At 54.9% G+C, this 19,886-nt stretch overlaps 5 protein-coding genes across 5 annotated transcripts; 1 reads left to right on the plus strand and 4 right to left on the minus strand.

Annotated features, from left to right (window-relative positions):
- Positions 1-245: 245 nt before the first annotated feature.
- On the minus strand, positions 246-2,315 carry AYO20_08156 (hypothetical protein; the record flags this gene model as incomplete). Its single annotated transcript, XM_022646437.1, has 2 exons — positions 246-2,133; positions 2,263-2,315. 2 exons carry the CDS (start codon positions 2,313-2,315, stop codon positions 246-248), a joined length of 1,941 nt encoding a protein of 646 aa, XP_022497560.1.
- Positions 2,316-9,342: 7,027 nt separating this feature from the next.
- Positions 9,343-10,442, minus strand: AYO20_08157 (hypothetical protein; the record flags this gene model as incomplete). The annotated part of the gene is made up of 4 exons (XM_022646438.1): positions 9,343-9,928; positions 9,986-10,221; positions 10,287-10,361; positions 10,413-10,442. The coding sequence occupies 4 exons, from the start codon at positions 10,440-10,442 to the stop codon at positions 9,343-9,345; spliced, it is 927 nt and encodes a 308-aa protein (XP_022497561.1).
- A 757-nt stretch (positions 10,443-11,199) lies between these two features.
- AYO20_08158 (hypothetical protein) lies at positions 11,200-11,702 on the minus strand (the record flags this gene model as incomplete). Its single annotated transcript, XM_022646439.1, has 2 exons — positions 11,200-11,310; positions 11,373-11,702. The coding sequence occupies 2 exons, from the start codon at positions 11,700-11,702 to the stop codon at positions 11,200-11,202; spliced, it is 441 nt and encodes a 146-aa protein (XP_022497562.1).
- Positions 11,703-12,236: 534 nt separating this feature from the next.
- AYO20_08159 (hypothetical protein) lies at positions 12,237-13,883 on the plus strand (the record flags this gene model as incomplete). Its single annotated transcript, XM_022646440.1, has 1 exon — positions 12,237-13,883. The coding sequence occupies one exon, from the start codon at positions 12,237-12,239 to the stop codon at positions 13,881-13,883; it is 1,647 nt and encodes a 548-aa protein (XP_022497563.1).
- A 471-nt stretch (positions 13,884-14,354) lies between these two features.
- On the minus strand, positions 14,355-19,508 carry AYO20_08160 (hypothetical protein; the record flags this gene model as incomplete). Its single annotated transcript, XM_022646441.1, has 1 exon — positions 14,355-19,508. One exon carries the CDS (start codon positions 19,506-19,508, stop codon positions 14,355-14,357), a length of 5,154 nt encoding a protein of 1,717 aa, XP_022497564.1.
- Positions 19,509-19,886: the final 378 nt, after the last annotated feature.

The raw sequence follows: 19,886 nt of genomic DNA on the forward strand, positions 1-19,886 counted from the left end.
GCCAAAAAGAATTGTGGTGGTCTTCCAATTTGTGCAATAAGAAAACGGGCAAGCCTGTAAAGCCCTTGTGACGGCAAGCGCAATATCCCATTCTGATCTCGGTCATTCGTAATCATGTCCCACCACGGCGGTGAAGGGATGTCGCTGCTGAGGTCGCCCTCATTGTCGTCTCTCTAGGAATAGTCATTTCGAAGGGTGAAAAGGGGGGGTTTTAATGGATCACTTGATGCCGAGAATCGCCTTTCTCACCGGCCAGAGTTCCAGCTCCTGTCAAACGGATCTCTCCGAAAGGGGTCGTAGGATTGCGATCGGGTGACGGGAGGAGGTGGTGGCGGGCCAGGTGGAAACGCCCTGGACGCTCCAAACATGCTCGGGACCGGAGGCGGAGGAAGTGGTAGAGAGGGTTGTGACGAAAATGCTGTGGCATAGCCCGGCGCAGGTGGTGAATGTGTCTGCCGTCCTGTAAAACTAGGCTGGTAATCGCCCGTTCGACGGCGTTGACTCGAAGGCCCAGGTTCGTTGCGTTCCCGCGACGAGTCGTCAGACACGGTGGGAGTTTCCAAGAGACCACTCGATACGTGAGGACCTCCAGTCGTCGCACCCGCCACTCTGCGCTGCTGAGGCGATTCTGGCCGTGGTAACAGCTGCGCTCCCGACACATACCTCATGGCCAAGTCCCGAAAATAATTCCTCTCGGACAGATAGTGGTCGCGTTCTTCGATCAAATCCCGCAACTCCTGCTGCAAACCTGCAATGGTCTGCGAAGCTTCCTTCTCTTTCTCCTTCCTGCGAGCGCGGAAGCGTGCCGAAGCCCCGGCATTACGCTTTCTCTTCTCGTCCGCCACCTTGGACGCTTGTTGCAGGTCCAGCTCGACGGGGATGTTCAGTGGGCCCTGGTCGGTGTTCAGAGTTATCTGATACGACGCCGGATCTTGCTGGTAGCCCTCGTGCAGTCCATGGTGTCCTGGTGCTTCATGAATGTACAATCCTCCACCGCCCGCCGAGATAGCCCTGAATGGGCCGGGTGCCTGAGGCGCAGGTGGCGGCTTAGACGCACTATATCGATACCCTGGCGAACCACGGTCGATGTTGCTATATGGAGGCTGCCCTGTTGAAGATCGCTCAGTCTGAGAGGTGGATGCTGGCTCGGCTCCACGGGCGACAGGGCTTTCCTGGACGTGTGCTGAGCGAGGCTGTCCTGCTTCCGGTGGTACCATGCCACTCAAATGTGCACCGGTCGCAAGTGATAGAGGAGGAAGGGGCGGAATCTCCGATGTCTGGTACTGGCCTGGTTCGGCTGTGTAGAGGCGGCTACTGGTGCCTGCTGGGGGTGGTAACGGCTGGATGGTGGAGTGAAAGGCCGGGTTTCTTCTCGTTCCCAAACTCGCTGCCCGCAAACCCGGTGATTTCGGGGTGAGCACACGCCTGCCCATGCGTCCGGAACCCGGCTCGAATTCTCGGGGAGGTGACCTTGGGTCTGCGCGTTTTCGACTGCGCGGGGACTCGGTCGGCGCGGCTATGAGAGTTTGGCTGAGGCTCATGGCGTGCTGAGGGGCGAATCGGACATCGGGAGAGGATGTGTCTTCAAGCTCTGCCGCAGGGTTTAGAATGCTGTGGACGCCCAAGGCTCGAGACGGAGTCTGGACGTTGGACTCGGCCGAATGTCGACGAGACGAGATTCCCAGACCCAGGTCCGGCACAGCTCGGGCTGGAGCGATGCCACCATAGCCGCCATAAGGCTCCGTCCGAACCAGACTCGCGGTGCTCGGTCGCGAGGATTCTGCGCTTCCACCAGACGGTTGAGGTTGAGGAATTCGTCCTCCGGCAGTGGTGGGTGTGGTGTCTGCCGATCGAGGGGATGGTGACATGTACTTGTTATGAGCCTCCTCGTGCGGCTGGTCCCCTTGTCGCGAACATGGATGACCCTCCTGCGGCACACCTCCGCCTTCCCTCCTCCTCCACCTATCCTGAGGTCCTGTGGGAGATGTCGGACTGGTTTGGCGAGACTGATAGTCCCAGGGCTGCTGAAGGTATCCCGAGTTTGGAGGGGACCTGGGATAGTGCTGGAAGGTGGAAATGGTGACGCCGAGGGTAGCCAGATTGAAAGCCTCGTAGCTACCTTTGTGTGTGGCACTGGGCAAGGTCAAGTCAGAGGAGGGGGGAAAGGACTAAGTGGTAAGCTCGCGCGAAGCCAGACTTACAAGAGTACTTCTAGAAAAGTCACTGGCACGCCGGGAGGGTCAGAGCAAGGTTACAACACACGCAAGGGCCAGGAAGCCGGACAGAAAGATGGCGCATCCCAAGATCACAAGCATTTGCGCAACCCACTCTCCCCTCCCATGGACTTGTGTGAGGATCGTCCGATAATTCGTCTCCTGGGTTCAATAGAAGCGGCAAATGAGAGTCATCAAACAGCAACCCTGGTCCTGAGAGGTCCGTTCGCAAAATAAAAAAACAAGCAGAACCAGCACAAATGAGGCCAGGCAGCCCCGGAAGCATTTAGATGAGCGAAAGGGCAAGGGAGAACAAATAGTCTCGACAGGCTAGCCTGAGGTCAGCTCGTAATATTTCATCGTCGGAGTGGGCAGAGTAAGCAGAGGCACTTGGGAGATGGGGGGAGAGAGGAAGTGGACCGCTGCAATTCTCTGGGACGGGGAAGCGGGTAGCATTATTTGATGGTGTTGGAAAAGCGAGATGCTTCCAGGCTTTCTAGCGTTGAGGCCCGTCTGCCTCGTCACGATCTGAGTGTGTCGTTTCTCTTTCTCCTCCCCCCCTCTCCCTCTAAGGTCAGGACGCTCAGGCCCAACGCCGACGAGGAGGAACTTGGGTATCCATCGGTGAGCAGGGAAGGGGAGCGAGTGGGTCAGCGCCGTCCGACGGGTTTCGACCATGCGAGAAGCCGATGGGGAATGGGAAGGGAAGAAGCCACCAGGGTGATTGAGGATTTCAGACAGATTCGAGCCTAGTCTAGGGACACCGGGATGCAAGGAAGCTAGCTAGCTCCAGACGAGGTTTACATGGTGGTAGGCTCATGGCCTCAGAGCATGGCCTTGTCAAGCGCGTGATGGGGGACCCAGCAGGCGGGATGATGGCATCGCTGGGCAGCAACCTGGGTGATAGCGCGCCTTTGTGGGTGGGCCGACGCAAGTGATGTGGCGCTGCGGGAACGTTCGAGTAGAGGTAGGTACAAGTTACATGTACCCTCGTTAGTTAGTGCCAACGACGAGGTACGGAGACTCGTAGGCAAGATGGCGTGGGGCTGAACGGGCTGATTAGACTTCTGGGAGGCTTTTGCTCTTGTCATGAACTAACGTCCGCTTCGTGGGCCTTTTTCCCTGGCGCTCTTGGTGTCCCTGGCAAGCCCAGGGGCAGCGAAAGTCGGGGGATCCACAAACTCTCACGAAATCCTGCAGGACCTTTTATTTTTCTGGATGGGTTTGAAGAGCCCTTGGAGACGAGATCCCCATGACCTGGAAAGGGTGGGTGTCCTCGCATCCAGAGTGGTCCAGCTCTTTTTTGGTTTTTGGTTTGTTTTTTTTCCCACTCATGGTGCTGCGAGCGACGAAGCGGACGGTGGGGAAAGATTTCGTCCGTAGGTACTCTCGGTTGGTAGGTAGGTCACGTACTCGTTTGTAGGCTCTCGGGATGTAGGTAAAGGTTGACCGTTAATTGACGTTTGCGACTTGACCAGGGGGTTTGTTGACCTGACCAGCCAGATATGGGACAGGCGGCCAAACCCAAAAAAATACGAGTGAAAAAGCCACTGTCTACCATGCATCAGCCATGTCAGGCATGACGAGAGAGAAAAGCCACCACAGAAAAGAGAGCGCGCTAGTGTCGCCTCATTCATCTTGTCCCCGACGTCGGCTTGTATCCCCCCGTTGTAGTTTTGGGTTGTTTCTAGTGAAGATGGCACGGTGTGCGAAGTTCGTAGGTAAGGTACGGAGTACTTGATTTCTCTCCGAAGCAAAATTATTCGCTGTTGCGTGCAACCGTGAGGTGAGAGCAAGGCGAGTTAGGGCCCTTTTTCTGCCCGTCCAAATGTCCATGACTTCCAATTGGATCGCAGCTCCTGTGGCATTTCGCCTGGGATCAGGCATCAAGGACTCTATCCTTGCCCAATGCGAACCATGATTCTGCTTTGGGGGTGCGAGTTGCCCCAATTTGTTCCTGGGGGGCAATTGAAACAGGGTACGAGTACCTACTTTCCCCTAGTTGTACCTGGTACTCCGCACCTGGTATCTACAACCTACGGAGTATCAGGGAACAAATTCACCACTGACAAAAGTTCCCACTTTCATTTCGAGAACATCACGAGGAACACCTTCCCATCACTCGAACAGGTGAAGCGTGGACCACTACTCCTTAGTCCAGAGGCTTGCGATCTCGGCTACCTGCGGTGCCTACCTCTGGTAAGGACGAGTAGCAACTAAGCGCAAGTATTGGATAGATTACGACCTGTAGGGTGACACTTTCCACGAACCTCATCAAAGGGAAATCAAAAAAAGATATTATAGCCAGGCTGCCACTTCAATGATTGGGGGTCCAAGCTCCCTGAGAGCCCCAATTGCAGTCCGTCTCTCTTGGACTACTTACTACGTCCAGTATGTACGGAGTGACGGAGTAACAGCAGCACAAGTAAACGGGGTGACGTTGCCTGGCGAGGGTTAGCCTTCTTGCATTCTGTCCTGTCCCAAGTACTCCTACTCCAAGCGGTAGGCACAGAGTAGAGTTGTCCTGGCCTGCCTGGTTCCAAACAAACCTCGAGTTAGCCTGTCACGCCCTGTCCCGGTAAATGGTCCGCTTAGGACGATCACGTCGATCACAGCATTTGGCCGGGGGCCAGGGTTGAAGGGAACATCAGCACCTTTCCCACCCCCCCTTTGATCTCGCTCGCATATCACACGTACTTTCCGAAACCAAAACCAAAAAGGTCCCAGGTTGGACCCTCGAAACGAAATCCGTTCACCGCTTCAGGATTTCAATTTGCGCATCCTGGTGCAGCCAAATGATCCCATTTTTGTGGATCGCTCTACATACAGAGTACTTGTCATAGGTACCCACGGAGGGGACTGACCCCCTTGCCAGCAACCCCCGTTAGGCGGATTTCGCTAGATTACCGAAATAGCGGCAGGCAGGAAGTTCTGGTAAGCTTCGGATTTATCAAGAGGCACAAGAGTTGTACGTGTAATGCGATGGCTTTGGTGCTGGTGGCATGGAGATATTTGGTACAGTGGTTGGTTGTCCGTCTCTACTCACTTTGTATGTATCTGGCTAATACAATACAGAGCAAACGCCCCCAATGGCTGTCTGTCCTCGTACCGCCCTTGAATCCTGTGCGTCGATGGCGACTATGTCATTGTATCCCTTTTGGGACACGTACATACGTAGTAGCGTGGTGGGAATCCAACGGCCACTCTTTTCCCTCTCAAGGTTCAGCCGGGCTGCGAATGGAAGAATGAGCTTTGTTCAAAGTTCGGCCGCCTTCCGTGCTGCAGTGCGAAGAGATCGTTGGATTCGATACTGGCGCCTTGATCCACAGGCAAAGGAAATCAACGGACAACGTGCAGATCATTACCCCGAAATGCTCAAGTTGGACGTCAAGATCGCTTGTCCCTGCCCACCACTGCCACCACTACCGCCATTGCTTGCCATGATGAGCCCCAATCTATTGATGTTTAGCCTCGACACCACTAGTCATCTTCCACACTAGCCTCATTGTCGACCACTGCGCAGCCAGATATGGTGGATGTGTCAAAGCCATGACAAAAAGAACGCTTGCTCTTTTTAACAATCCTGCAAGCTGCCTGCACGCCCTCTTGGAAAATTCTTGGGGCTTGATATTACTTGGGACATACAAAATTTCCGTTTGGCTGGCGACATCTGCAGCTACTGCACTTGCTAACGCCTTTTTCCCTGAGAGCGCGCAGCTGCAAGGTCTATCTCGACTGGGTGTTTTGGTACAAATCTCGTGTTGCAGCCACCAAGCTAGAAAAAGCCGTTGGTGCCATACCATTGGGACAGGTCTTTTTGTTACACCCACCCACCCACCAGAGAGGCAGGGGATAGGCGACATGCAAACGAGGACTCCTGTACCGAGTAGACTCGGAGCGGTCTGGTCGTCGGGGAGCACATGATTGTGACTGCCTCCCAATGGTGTCTCTTTCTAGCCTTGTGGCTGCCCTAACACGATAACTCGGTTGACATTGACGTAGTGGGATACACATTGGTCTTGTGGTTTGACGAGCCCCGGGGATGAACTCTGCCAAAGCCGCATTTCGCATTTGTGGTCGGCTATGCATAGCTGCTGTGGCTGCTGCAGCTGCACCTTCTGGCGTCATGCAGCACCAGACCAGACCAGACCAGGACTAAATCACCATCCAAAACGGCACCACCACCTTTCATGCATGCAGGTAAAGTGTGGGAAGGCACCACCAGCAACCCCCCTTCATGACTAACGAGTACTAGCCCAGATCACGGTCAGAAAAAGATCCCAATTGGCAAGAGAGGAAGCCTCTACGAGTTCTTTCCCTCCCTCGTGACTGTCCTTATCGTAGTATCTTGCATCTTGGGCGTGGGATGGACGAGGCACGTTTTTGGGGGAAATGATGTCGCCTTCCTCAAAAGAGCAAAAGAAAAGAAAACAATAATGAGGGCAAGTGCTGATCATGGAGACCTGCAGACCTGCAGACCTGCAGACCTGCAACACCGTTGAGTTGGCTTGTATTTGCAAAGCCAAGGAATTCGCCATCTGTCTTGGATGCGAGTGTGTACCTTCCTCGTATTTCTGCGTGAGTTGACAGGCCAAGTGCTATCTCTCCTTGCCTCGATCAGCAATCCAACTTCCAGAGGCGGTATTTGCTTTTTCCTCACATACTTTTTGTTCTTTGTCACGTTCTACGGGTGGAATCTCCGAAAACCCTCGAGTTGGTCTCTTGGGTGTCTTGGTGCCGCGACGCCAAAGAGGGAGCTTGTGGTGGAAATAGCATTCCACCTCTTCCAAAGTAACAGGCAGGTCCCACAAAGCAGAGCTTATTTGTTGTTTGTAGCTTTTGGTCCATTGGGGTCACTAAGAAGTGGTCACTTGATACGATGCAAAAGCAACAAAGCAGCCAAAGCCATCGGTGCTACCTGACCGCCTTGTACAAACTCCAGCGTGAAGCTCCTTTTTCTTCTGCGAGAGCGAGTGAGGTGTGAAGTGAGTGAGGGGTAGTTTAGCCCAAGCAAAGCCCCAAGTCAAGTTGTTGTCCAAAAAGAGGGTCCGTTCCAGCATGGCATGGGCCACGTGGGAAAAATGCCATCCCGCGCACGCCCGGTGAGGCTAAACACCAAGGGACCCTGGCCATTGCCTAGTCTGGACTGGAGGCGGCAAGTGGGCGTTCAAAACACCCCCTGCAGCCGCCCACGCCGCTCTGCCTCGGTGCTGAGCTAGCTTGTCGATGGTCCGTTATTCCTGATGACGCCTGCCGAGCAAAAAAAGCCACCACCGGTACCGCTTATACCGCTTGACACTGGTTTCGTCACAGCCTTCATCTCCCTGTTGCTCTGCTTTGGGAGTTGTGATCCCCACTGTGGAATGGGAAGAGGCTGACTGTGGGAAGCAGGCAACAGGTTCACCAGGGGTCGACCCCTTCTCTTTCTGTACTACTTGTACCACCATTTCCCCCCCTTCCCCAGACAAGCACGAGCAGAAACCTTCACAGAGTTTCCCAGTCCAAAAAAAAAGGGGAAATTGGAGGATCCGTTTCACAGGGTCCAAGCTCGCCAGCCACGGCCTACACTTACCGGCGAGTCACCAAGTGCTTCAAAGCATGTCCCCTCACACCGTCACCATCACGTCTATTTCCGGGGCTGGGAAACTAAGCGAGAGTGTACGAGTAAGACAAGTTTCAATGCAGACCTTTGTTCGGATTTATTCTCTCTCTCCTGAGAAACCCAAGACCTAGACGACTGGCGAAAAGAGAAAGGCACAAGTCAACTACCTACATACGAGTACTTGCTGCACGCAGCTTGATCCGGACTTTTGCAGATGACAGACGGCAGAGGGTGCGCGCATCCTTGCCCTTTGAAACGGTACACTCGTAAAAAACCCAAGCTTGGCCCCTCCATTCCCCGAACGCCGTTGTGCGGCATCATATGACGAGCCGATGTCGACTTCTAAGCCCTTTTTGGCCGTTAGAGTCGCAAGCTAATCACGTCAATCCATCCACGGCGAAGAGGGTGAGTTCCGGTGCCGTGGGACGGGGATGGTGGTGGATGCAATTTGCGCAGGGGGGGGACTTTGTAACCACTGGTGCACGGTGAACAAAGCAGATGAGCCATGCCTGCGGATTATACAGCGTACTTGCACAGCGTAGTAGTGCTACGTACAAGCACAAAACGGCGGGAGGTAGGTAGATTGGCACAATCAAACCTTGATTTTCTAGCAAAGGGGGGTTTTGTGTGTGTGTCTTGTAACGAGCACTCGGTACTGCTTGTACTTACACGTCCCCACGAGTACTTGTACTTTGTACCGAGTACAAGCACAAGCAGCAAGTACCTAGCTAGCTACGTGTGAATGTACATAACGTAGCCCTCGTTCAACGTTTTAGTGATACCCTCTAATACCCTCCTCGGGATCTCCCCTTCCTGGGATCCTCTTTCTTGGATCCAGAAAACAACCTCGTCTAAGTGTTCGGTAAATAGCTATCTACCTATTTATGATCACCGACCGACCTTGTCCGAGACCCGGCCAGCGAGACTAGGCAGGGCAGGGCAGGGCAGGGCGAGGCAAGGGTTTGCTAGGCAGCCTTGTCGCAAGACCCCGGTCAGGTCAGCCCTGTCATCTACCTTGAAGAGATGAAAGGATCCTTGTCGGGATTTTATTGATTTTATGAGACAATGACAGCGGGAAAAAAAGGTACCGAGTTACCAAGTACAAGGATGAGAGCGGGCGGACAAACACCAAGGGATACAAGGGAGACCAGGGAAGGGAGACTGATTGTATGAGGTACTACTTGGTACTTGGGTGATTGACGTCGCTTCCCCTTAGGTACCTTACCTTGCCTGGGCGGGTAGGTGCAGCCCTGTCCTCGAAGGCCTGGGAAACTACGAGGAACACAGTGCGAAGCGAGGAGGTATGTGATTAATTGCCCCAACTCCGTCATCTCTTTTTTGCTCAACCGCCGGTTCTTATTGCCTTAACTCAACAGGGCAACTCTTCCCGTTTTTGCTCCTAATCCGAGGTACCTAGACGAAATGCCCAACCAAATCAAAACCTTTTAATCTCGCGTCTCGGATCACTGATTGTTTCTAGAAAACACGAACCCTTGCACACGAACAAAAAAACCAGAACTGGGGTCTTTAGTCCAAGCGAGCCCTGTACTTGGGCATGCCCTCGACGCCGACGTCAACCCTGAACAAATTTCCGGCGAATTTGGCCGAATCCGGGTATTTGTCAGGCTGGGACTCTTTGGCGCTGGTGATGAACAGCGCAGTGCCCGCAAAGGTTGGGCAGGTGATGTTCCGGGTCGGGAGGTGGACGATTCCGGTGACGGCGCCTTGGGGCGAGATCCGGATCACCTTGGAGCCGCCGTAGCAGGCGTGCCAGATGTTGCCGTCGACGTCCATGGCGTGGCCGTCCGGGTGCACGCCCTCGTCGTCCAGGTGGAAGAAGATGCGTTTGTTGGATATGGCCCCCGTGCGCGCGTCGTAGTCGAACGCGTACACGTTCTGCGGTGGCGAGTCCGTCAGGAACATCGTGCTGTCGCCGGCGTTCCAGGTGATGCCGTTGGGAATTTTCATCCCCTCGTGCATCGTGTGCAGCGTGCCGTCGTGGTCGAGCCGGAACAGGCACCCTTCGTCCGTCACTTGCGATATCTCCGGGTCGACGAATGCTTCGACCCAGAACCGTCCTTGGGTGTCGACTGCGCCATCGTTCGACCGCATTCTGAGTGCTGGTGTGAGTGACATGTTCGTCGATTGACCCTGTTCTGGGAGCTCTTACCTCCTCGCCTTGTCCTCCGCGTCTGCTCCCTTCCAGTACTTGGCGACATACTCATGCTCCCCGGTTTTCAGGTTAAACTTGGTGACACCGTCCTTTGCGCCGGCCAGGATAACTTCTGAGGGGTCAACACCCTCGATATTCGCCGTGACTCCAATCGGCTGCGACGTGTCGATGATCTTGACCGACTCGGGTCCTTTGGCGAGGTCGATGATGAAGAGCTTTTTATTGTTGATGTCCTGGATTAGACTCGTGGTCAGCTGGGGCAACAACGATGCAAGTGGTCATGTCATTATCCACAAACCATGTATCGAAGCTCATTTCGCTCTTTGGTATAATACGGACCTTCACCCAAGCTGCATTTTGAGGGATAGTATGCCTGGCTCAAACCTCAGTAGAGTCCTCGAGGGGTTTTTGGGACCCAACAAACCTCTGTAACGGTCCACTCTTGTATACCCATTGTGTTGCAGAGCGACTGGTCTTGGGTGTTCTGAGAATGTACGAATGAAGTTTTCTGCTTGCAGGCAGTTCTCAATGGCGAGGGAGTTCGTCTGTCTTGATTAGATGCAGGGCGTACGACTTTACATCATCATGATATATGATAGAGTGGTGGGTGAGTGGTTTCGGGCTGCCAAGACCTTCAATTCAATCAACCGTAACAGTCGATTTAACAGCCTGCAAGATCTGAACTACGCTGCATGCCATTGGCTTTGGATAAATTCAAGTGGTCCCAACAACAGAAGAACGGAGTATTTGCCGTCGACCGTCGAAAGCTATCTCATCAATCAGCGCCGCTGTGCCGAAGATGACCCGAATCTCTGCCGGAGCATAGCCTGTAGTGCCTGTCTACAAAATGGCGGCTTCTGAGACGCGACTTGTTCGAATCCTCGATCAGCCTTTGTTCGAGTCTCTATATCATCCCTCCAAGTTGATCCTGGCTCTCGAAAATGTGATCGTGGCTCTCGAAAATGATCAATCTATCACTATCCCCGCGGCGTACCATGCGTTCCCCACTATTATTGAGTCGTCGCTCTGTGAACTGTGATAGGATCAGTGCACGGATTTACTTATCCTTTGCAGTCGACTAGTCCTGACAGCCAGACTCGGGTGCATCTTCCCCACGACTTTGGGTGTATCTGGACGGAGGACTTGAGTCGATCACGGTGCTGAGTCCAGGACCCTCCGTCCACCAAGCCTGTAGCAACTCCAAAGAGTGCTCAAGCTCGAGCAGCAGGGATGATAAAGGCTTTGATTGCCAACGTAGCATTTCCGTCGTGCGAGCGTAACAGCTCGGTAGCCTTGGTCTTGGAAAGATCCAGCTCTTCGACCTGTGCCCACGTATCAGCAAGTTTTGGGACAGCCCGAAAAGAAATCCACGGTAATTGCGCACCAAAAGATTGACATCCTCGGCCGCGATTTTGACCTTCTTTTTCACCTCGACCTCCTTCTTCGCCTGCGTCTTGGTCGTGTCCTCCTTTTTCTTTCCCACGCCGCTGGCAATCTCCAGTCTCGACATGGCCTTTCCCAGTGCTTCTTGGTCGGCCGCAGAGGGCTGTCTCGTGCCACTCTCCCCGTTCTCGGTGGACATCTCGTTGGCATTGAGAGAATTGAGCGCCGCCGCGGCCTTGCGGTCCTCGGCGTTGTTGGGCAGGTTTTGGGAGGTTTCGTCGTCTGCGGCGTCCGCCGCGGCGGTAGATGCCGATGGAATTGGTTCCGCCATCTCGACCGAGTTGTCTGGCTGGTTTTGGGGGGGGGGCACGAAGAAAATGGGTATTGTGTCGTGCGATGCAAGAGGCAAGTGTTTGAATCTCCAAGTCCCGCACTCTGCAGGTCACAGCCCGCCGTTACAAGGCGCTAGCCTAAAGGGGAATAGCGTTCTATCAGGGCCTTTCAAGACTCGAGGGACGTCGAACTTCGCTTTTTCAACCCACATCCGACGATAGGAAGCAGTGCAGTCTTTTGGTCTTTAGGAGAAATTTCATCCATTGAGTTGCTGAGCATCTTGAGAGTCTACACGTATCTTTGCTTTCGGCCACGTCCCCACATTTCCTACCAGCGGTGACTCATCCCTTGTATACCTCTCGCATATTGATTCTTGGAAACCACCTTCTAGACGTGCTTGCGAATCTCGGCGACTGTTTTTGTTGGGGTCGACATCTTGCAGAGCTGTCTCACATCCCGAGGGAACTCTCACTTCCCCGAAGACTCGACCCTGGGGCTGTTTGACAAAACCTACAAGGGCGGTAGATACACCATGGAGACAAACGGCCCGGCCAAGCACGCCGCGACGGGTCTCTGGACGCCGTCGAGCTGGAAAGCCAAACCCATCGTGCAGTCCGTCCAGTACAGCGACGTCAAGTCCTTCGACTCCTCGGTCCAAAAACTAAACACACTGCCCCCGCTGGTCACGCCGCAGGAGATTGTCAAGTTGAAGAACGAGCTCCGCGAGGTCGCGACGGGGAACGCCTTCCTCCTCCAGGGAGGCGACTGCGCCGAACTGTTCGACTACTGCAACCAAGACATGATCGAGGCCAAGGTCAAGCTCCTCCTCCAGATGTCGCTGGTGTTGATCTACGGCGCCAAGAAGAAGGTCGTCCGCGTGGCGCGCATGGCCGGCCAGTATGCGAAGCCGCGCTCGTCCCCGACCGAGGTCGTCAACGGCGTCCCCATGCCCAGTTTCCGCGGCGACATCCTGAACAGTTACGAGGCGGACCCGGCCTTGCGAGAACCCGACCCCAAGAGACTGGTCGACGCGTACTTCCACTCGGCCGCGACGCAGAACTATCTCCGCGCGGCGCTGGCGAGCGGACTGGCCGATCTGCATGCGCCGCTGGACTGGAGTCTGGGCCACGTGCGCGATCCGACCGTGCGAGACAAATACCAGGTCATCGTGGAGCGGATCACGGACACGCTGGACATGATGCGCACCATCGGGCTGGACACGGGCGGCGGATTGGAGACGGTGGACCTGTTCACGTCGCACGAAGGCCTCCTGCTCGAATACGAACAATCCCTCACCCGAAAATTCAAACATCCTCCAAACCACCATCACCACCATCACCACCAAGACCAAGCCGCCGCCGCCGCCGCCCACCACCGCCCATCCTCCCCGACCATCACTCACAAAAACCTGTCCAAGACGCGCAAGACGTCCCTGCCGACACAGCTGCCCCCACCCCTGCCCCCGACAAAGGGCTACTACGACACGTCGGCGCACATGCTCTGGATCGGCGACCGCACGCGGCAGCTCACGCACTCGCACGTCGAGTTCTTCCGGGGCATCGCCAACCCGATCGGCGTCAAGGTCGGTCCCAGCATGCCACCGGCGGATCTCGTCCCGCTCCTCGACATCCTCAACCCGGAGCACGAGGTGGGCAAGATCGTCCTCATCACCCGCTACGGCTGCGACAAGATCGCCGCGCACCTCCCGGCCCACATCCGCGCGGTGCAGCAGTCGCGACACCACGGCACCGTGGTGTGGCAGTGCGACCCGATGCACGGCAACGGGCGCAACGCCACCGTCAGTGTTCCTCCCCCCAACTCATCATCATCGTCATCGCCATCATCCGCAGACGCAGCAGGAACACCCAGCGGCGCCACCACGACCATCAAGACGCGCCGCTTCTCCGACATCCTCAGCGAACTGCACCAGGCTCTCCAGATCCACCGCGCCCACGCCTCGTACCTGGGCGGCGTCCACCTCGAATTGACGGGTGAGGCCGTGACCGAGTGCATCGGCGGCGCCGAGGGCCTGACCGAGGAGCACCTCAGCCTCAACTACGCCACCTTTTGCGACCCGCGCCTCAACGAGAAGCAGGCCCTCGAGCTGGCCTTTTTGGTCGCGGGGTTTTATCGCGATGCTTCTTCTTCTTCTTCCTCCTCCGCTGCGGCGGCGGCTTGATGTGCTGTGCTGTGGTGTGTTCTGGTGTGGATGCAAAATTCGTCAAGGAAGGAAGAGAGGGGAGTACATACTTCTGATGGCGGCAAGACACCTGGCGCAGGAGATGAGATACCATCGTATGAGGAAATGGACGGGACGAATCTAGGTTAACAAAACGGAAACAATGACAATAGGTCTTCATGTTCGTGTTCATGATCATTCTCGAGCTCAGTCTCAGTCTCAATCTCAATCAATCTCAATCCTATCCACTCCACACTCCACGCTCCACTCCACTGTGTTCTGACAATTGATCTGATCAGCCTCTCCCAACCATTACTATCAATCCCCTGTCCAACGCTCAATGCCTTTCGTGACCCGAAACGCCAAATTCACAGTCCAATCTGCTTCGCATGCATGCATGTATATATCACACGTCCAAGTCCAAAACCCCAGTCACATTCTGTTTCACTCCTCGAACTCATCAGTGCCACATCACTCCTTTCTCAGGGGACTCCCGAAACGAGGTTGAAATCCCATCCCCGCGACACCCACCCCCAAAGTCTTCCTCCTGGCGTCCAGCAAGCCCTTACCCGATTTGCCCTGCATCTTGACCTGAAACTTCTTGTCACCACTTGCTTGCGCTTTATCCGGCGCAGTGCTGTCGTCGTCTTCGTCACGATCAAATAGGCTCTTGTTGATTTGTTTTGGAGGGGCGCTCATTTGCACCAGCTCTCGTCCCTTGGCCACAAGGTAGGGAGTCAGCGGCGTCGCTGCGGTGCGAGGATCGTAGTCCACCTCCAGGGAAACAGACTTTGGAGTCGACACGTTTGTGGTGAATTTTTTGGACACGACTGATCCAGGCGTCTCCTTGTCCTGCTGGGCCATCAGGGCACCCACGTTGGCAGTATCACCACCTCCCCACATTGTCGCCGCAGTCGGAGAGTTGTATGTCGAACTAATCTCCGATTCATCTTCGACCTCGACGCCGTTTCCACGGTCCTCATCTCCTCTGGCGGGAGTTTTGGTCAAGTCCGTCTTCATCTCCCCAGTGAACCCCATGTATTCGGCAGAGAGGCTCCGTCTTTGGTCTCTGCTAGTTGACAAAAGTCCATTGGCGTTGACGAGCATTCTGGGCTCCATGGACTTGCGTCTGCGGGAGCCACCCCGAGGCATGATGCTTGCATCGACAGCGAATGCGGACTCGTCGAGCCACTTGCCTTCGCGCATGCAGTCGAGCACCCAACTGACCCCGACGCAGAGCACTTGGCCTTTGGCAGAGCGGACCTTTTCCAAGGTGCGTTTTCCACCATCCTTGTAGACGACGTGTGTTATGCCAACATTGCCGATCAAGTCACCCGAGTCGGTAGAGTCCTGGTCGGCGGGAGGAATGCTGGCTCTGGGATTCCACCTCCACTCTTTGACCACTCGCGCTCCCATAGTTGTAAGCAGGTCAATGTAGAAAGCTGAAGCGTCCATCCCCTCGCTGGTGTGGATGTCGGTGTGGACAACTGCACCATGAAGAACACCATTTCCAACTGGCTTCAGGGGGTTCCGGCCGGTTTGTGGAGTCCTCGCGACAGACTTTGGCTTCACTGAGGTGCTGGGAGTTTTGGCCAGGGCGACAGTAGCAGGCGTCTTAGGCCCGGAAGTTCCTTTTGAGGGCGTGAATTTAGGGGTGGCATTGAGTCTGTTGGAGCTTGACTTTGTGCTCATTGCGTAGCGAGGTGTTGTAGCTGTTTTTGACTGCCCAGTAGAAGGGACAATGCTGCTTCTCTTCGACGCGGCGGCTGGCGTTCTGAACAAGGCAGAGCCAATGCTGAGGACACTCTCATCCTGTTCAGCGATTTCCGTCTCCTCAACATCATCAGACATCAATTCTTCCTCCGGCAAATCGATCCCATCAAGCGTGCTGTCGCCAAAGTCGTCGGCGGTAAAGCTCATTTGGCCAGGTGTCGTCAAGCCTGAGGCGAGTGAATTTGCTGGACTGGGTGCAGCACTGCGAATTCGTCTCTGAGGTGACATGGCCACATTCGCCTTCGGGGTTGCAACAGGGTCCATGTTAAATGAGGGAGCGTTCAAGATGGGGCCTAAGCTACGTCGCTTGACCGCTTGTACATGCGAAGAAGAAAGCGACCGCGGTCTTTTCCTCTGAACTTTAAGTGGCGATGAAGCAAGAGGAATCTCTCCTTCAGGGCGAAGCGGGACCTTGGACACCACAGTTTGAACATATCTCGGGAGACCTGGATCCGGACGGACAGGAGTTACGTTGAAATCCATTTCCTGGATGACACTCTCGACATATGCAGGAGCGTGGTCGTTCTTGGGTGGGGAGGTCTCTATGCTGGCAGCAGTGACTTCATCCAGCTCGTCCTCTGTGTCAGATGTGGCGTTTATAGCATCCTCGTCTTGTTCTGCACCTTCAGGGACACTTCGATCGATATCGCCGTACTCTTCTCGGGCTTCGTCAATCACTTTGGCGTGGCATTCCCCGCTTCCCTCGGTAGGCGACTCTTCCATTTCATCCGTCTCAGACTCATCTGCCGACGACTCAATGGGAGCTGTGTTTTCATCGCCATATGATCCAGAAGAAGTGGAAACAGAAAGCATAGATTGCTCTTCATTCACCGTCTCGAGCAAAACAGTGGGAACTGTCACGTTAGCCTCCTGTTCGTCGAGAGCAGCTTCCGTATCGTGCCCATCTTGAGCCGCAAGATCTTCAGCTTCATTTGCCAGAGCCTTGAAATCGACCATGGCGGTATCGGATGCGTTGGTAAAGTTGATCAAGTCAGTCGTCAACTCTGCCGTTGTCTTGGCCGCCTCGTCTCCAGATGAGGCTTCAACCTCTCCGTCGAATTCATCAGGCGTATTTTGCTGTGAAACATCTTGTGCCATCAGGTTGTGAAGATCTTCGTCTTCTACAGCAGCATCATCGTCTTCTACCTGATCTTCAAAGTCTCGCGCAGCCATCCCATCAGCGAAGAAGTTAGGCCCGGCGGGGCTTTCGGTAGTGGAAACAGCCAGAGAAAGCCTGCTGGCTATTGACTTTCGTTTCGACGATTCCCGCCCTGGAGTATTAGGCCTGCTCAGCTCCACAGCCCCAGTAACGTGCATCTGAGCAACAGGCGAAAACAGTCCCCGTGACCTGGAAACGGCAGAGGCCTTCTTTTCAGGACTGGCAGCACGCCAACCTTGGACTTGGGCGGCCAGGGGAGTGAAACCCAGATTTTTGGATGCACTCTCTGGGACAACTCCAGTCGAGAGACGAGACCGGATGTCCACGCCGCCGGTGCTGGGTCGAAAGATTGGTCTGAGAGCTCGATTGTCTGGTGTCTGTTCTTCAGCGAGTTCATCTTCCGAGTCGTCGTCGATTTTTCGAAGGCGGCTGAAGAGACCACCCGATATTCTGGGTTTCTTTACAGGGCTCTCCACATGTCGTTGGGCGTCTTCCGAAGCGTGAGCGCCGACGTCTTCGACAATGTCCGAGATCTCCTCGTCAGATGGCTCGTCAGCTTCAAACTCAGGATCCACGATAGTCTCATCTGCATCGACTGCGGAATCTGGAGCTGTGTTGTCGGTGGCATCAACTTCCATGTATTCCTCATGATCGTTCTCCTCCGCAACTGACTGAACATCATCCTCAACGGCCGGTTCCTCCAGAACCATCTCCTCGGCCAAGGTCTCCTCGACGGGCTTCGACTTGTCCACCTTGAGAGGACTTCTGATGTTCAGCACCGACTGGTCGAAATCGACGTCACCGTCCCGTTCCTCGGCCAGCTCATCCTCACTCAATCTATACACCCTTGCCAAACGCTGTGGAGAGACTGACGATCTGAAATGCGAGGACACTACAACTTCTTCACTCTCTTCATTCTGCAGCACTCCCTCGTCGACTGACGATTCCGGTGATCCTTGCTCGGAAATCTTTCCAAACGATGGCGACACCTGAGCAGGCGTCCGCTGCTTTGAAGCCGAGAAGAGGCGTCGGGCAGGCGAAGACAACAAGGAGGTCTTGAGTGGAGTGGTTCGCGACTTTACAGCGGATGGCGGGAACACTAGTCTATCGGACAGGCCTCTCTTTGGAGACTGATGAAGCATGGACTGGGAGTTGCAAGGGTCCAGAACCAGAGCTGCGGTATTATGGATGTCTGGAACATTTGCCCGGAAAATCGTAACGCCCTCGGGCGCTCGTCGAGGGGATTCTTTCAACGAGTCCTTGGCTGGAGAAGCCTGGCGGCGCGGCGGGCTCAACATAGCCATAGCCTCTGATACATGGTTTTTCTGAGGTGATCCCAGGTGGAATGCGGGTGAGAAGTCAAGCTTCTTGATGGGCGACAACGGTCGTGTCGCCGAAGCCGCGAGTCCACGTTTAGGCGAGAGGCTCAGATCGCGAACTGGTGTCTTCGCGCCAGCCAGTTCATCTTCTTCCTCGTCGTCACTTTCCATGGGCATTGCCTTTGCGACTTGTGTTATCTTTTTCGGCGTCAGTGCTCGGGCCTGCATCTTTTCTGTGACCTCGGTCTCTTTCTGAGGTTTGGATGCCACAGCTTTCGAGGCACCTGCTGCTCGAGTGGCTTTTGTTGTTCTGGCGGTGGCAGGCTTCCGAATCGGTTTGGCACGCATGCCGGTGGCTGTCGTCTCGGCCTTCTTTGAGGCAGTTGACTGTGCCTTTGTGCTCTTGGACTTGGCCGTGGTTCTGGGTCGTTTATTCTCTTTCTCGTCGTCATCCTCAGGGAGAGCTTCGAAGGTGACTTTCTTCTTCACGGGAGCCACAACACTGACAGCAGGCTCTGCAGCGACAGATGAGTTCACGGACCCGGCCCTAGCTCGAGTCTGGCGAGTAGTGACAGGCGCAGGTTTATGCTCTTCCGCCGATGGTACAGGAATCTTCTCCTTCTTCGGCCTCGCACGCGACTTGGCTGCTGTCGACGTAGAGACCTGTGGAGGCTCTTCTTCCGGCTCCGGGTCGGTCTGCACAGCTCGACCCCGTCCTCGCTTTTTGGGTTCTGGATTCTTGCCCGCGACATTTGCGGTCTTGTTTTGTTTCACAGCCGCAGATTCCTTCTTACTTCGTGATGTAGCTGGCTTCTTCTCTTCTGCCGAGGTCTTTTCCTTCTTTGCCTTTGCAGATGACTTCTTCGCCACAGTGATTTCTTCTGAAGGGGCTGTAACGACTGGTTCAGGCTGACAGTCATTCTGTGTTAACGGCGTGACCTTTACTCGACGTCGAGGCGCTGCTGCCAGACCAGCAGTCGCGATAGGGGCGGAGGTGTTTGCAGTGGTTCGCGTCGAGGTCCTCGATGGCTTGACAGGCGGCTTGGTAACCGTGGCTTCCAACACTTCTTCATCGTCGTCATGATCACTGGCATCCTCCTCTAGCACAGGCAGCACCTTGGCCGACCTCGTGTTTGCTCGTCCACCCTTTGTGCCTTTACTCGTCGTTGCCTTCTTGGTAACTCGGGATTTTGCCTCCAGGGCTTTCGCACCGCTTGTCGTGGGTATGGGCGCGGCTTTGGTGGTTCGTCGCTTGGACGTTTCTTCGATTGGTGTGGTCGCGGTGGTGGTGGTGGTGGTGGTGCCGGCGTCAGCTGCTCGGGCGCGGGTGATGCGGCGAGGCTTCGCTGGGCTTACAGCTTTCCTCGGCGCCATTTCAGTGGTTCCAAAGTCCCAACACCGGATGGAAGGAAAATTGCAGTGCTAGACACTTTGGTATAGCACAATTGCCCGAGAAAACCTGTTGTTAGTAGTACGGAGAAAGAGAATGGGTGGATGCGGGGAAGAGAAGAGACTGAGACTCGATACACAAACCATTGTTTACAATCTGAGATGTTGACATGGCCAAATCAGGGTTAGCGTCACGACTCACCCAATAAGCCTGTTGATTGGCTGTCTCGCTCGAGACGAGGCTGATCTGAAAACCCCTTCACTTCACTGGCCCAGATGAGTCAATGCAGCTTTTTCTCGTCGTTGTTGACTATGTATATATCTTCATTATTAGTCATTTTTCTATAGTTATTCGTACCCAAT

Source organism: Fonsecaea nubica (genome assembly GCF_001646965.1).
Source record: "Fonsecaea nubica strain CBS 269.64 chromosome Unknown Scaff62, whole genome shotgun sequence".
Classification (NCBI taxonomy): Eukaryota; Fungi; Ascomycota; class Eurotiomycetes; order Chaetothyriales; family Herpotrichiellaceae; genus Fonsecaea; species Fonsecaea nubica.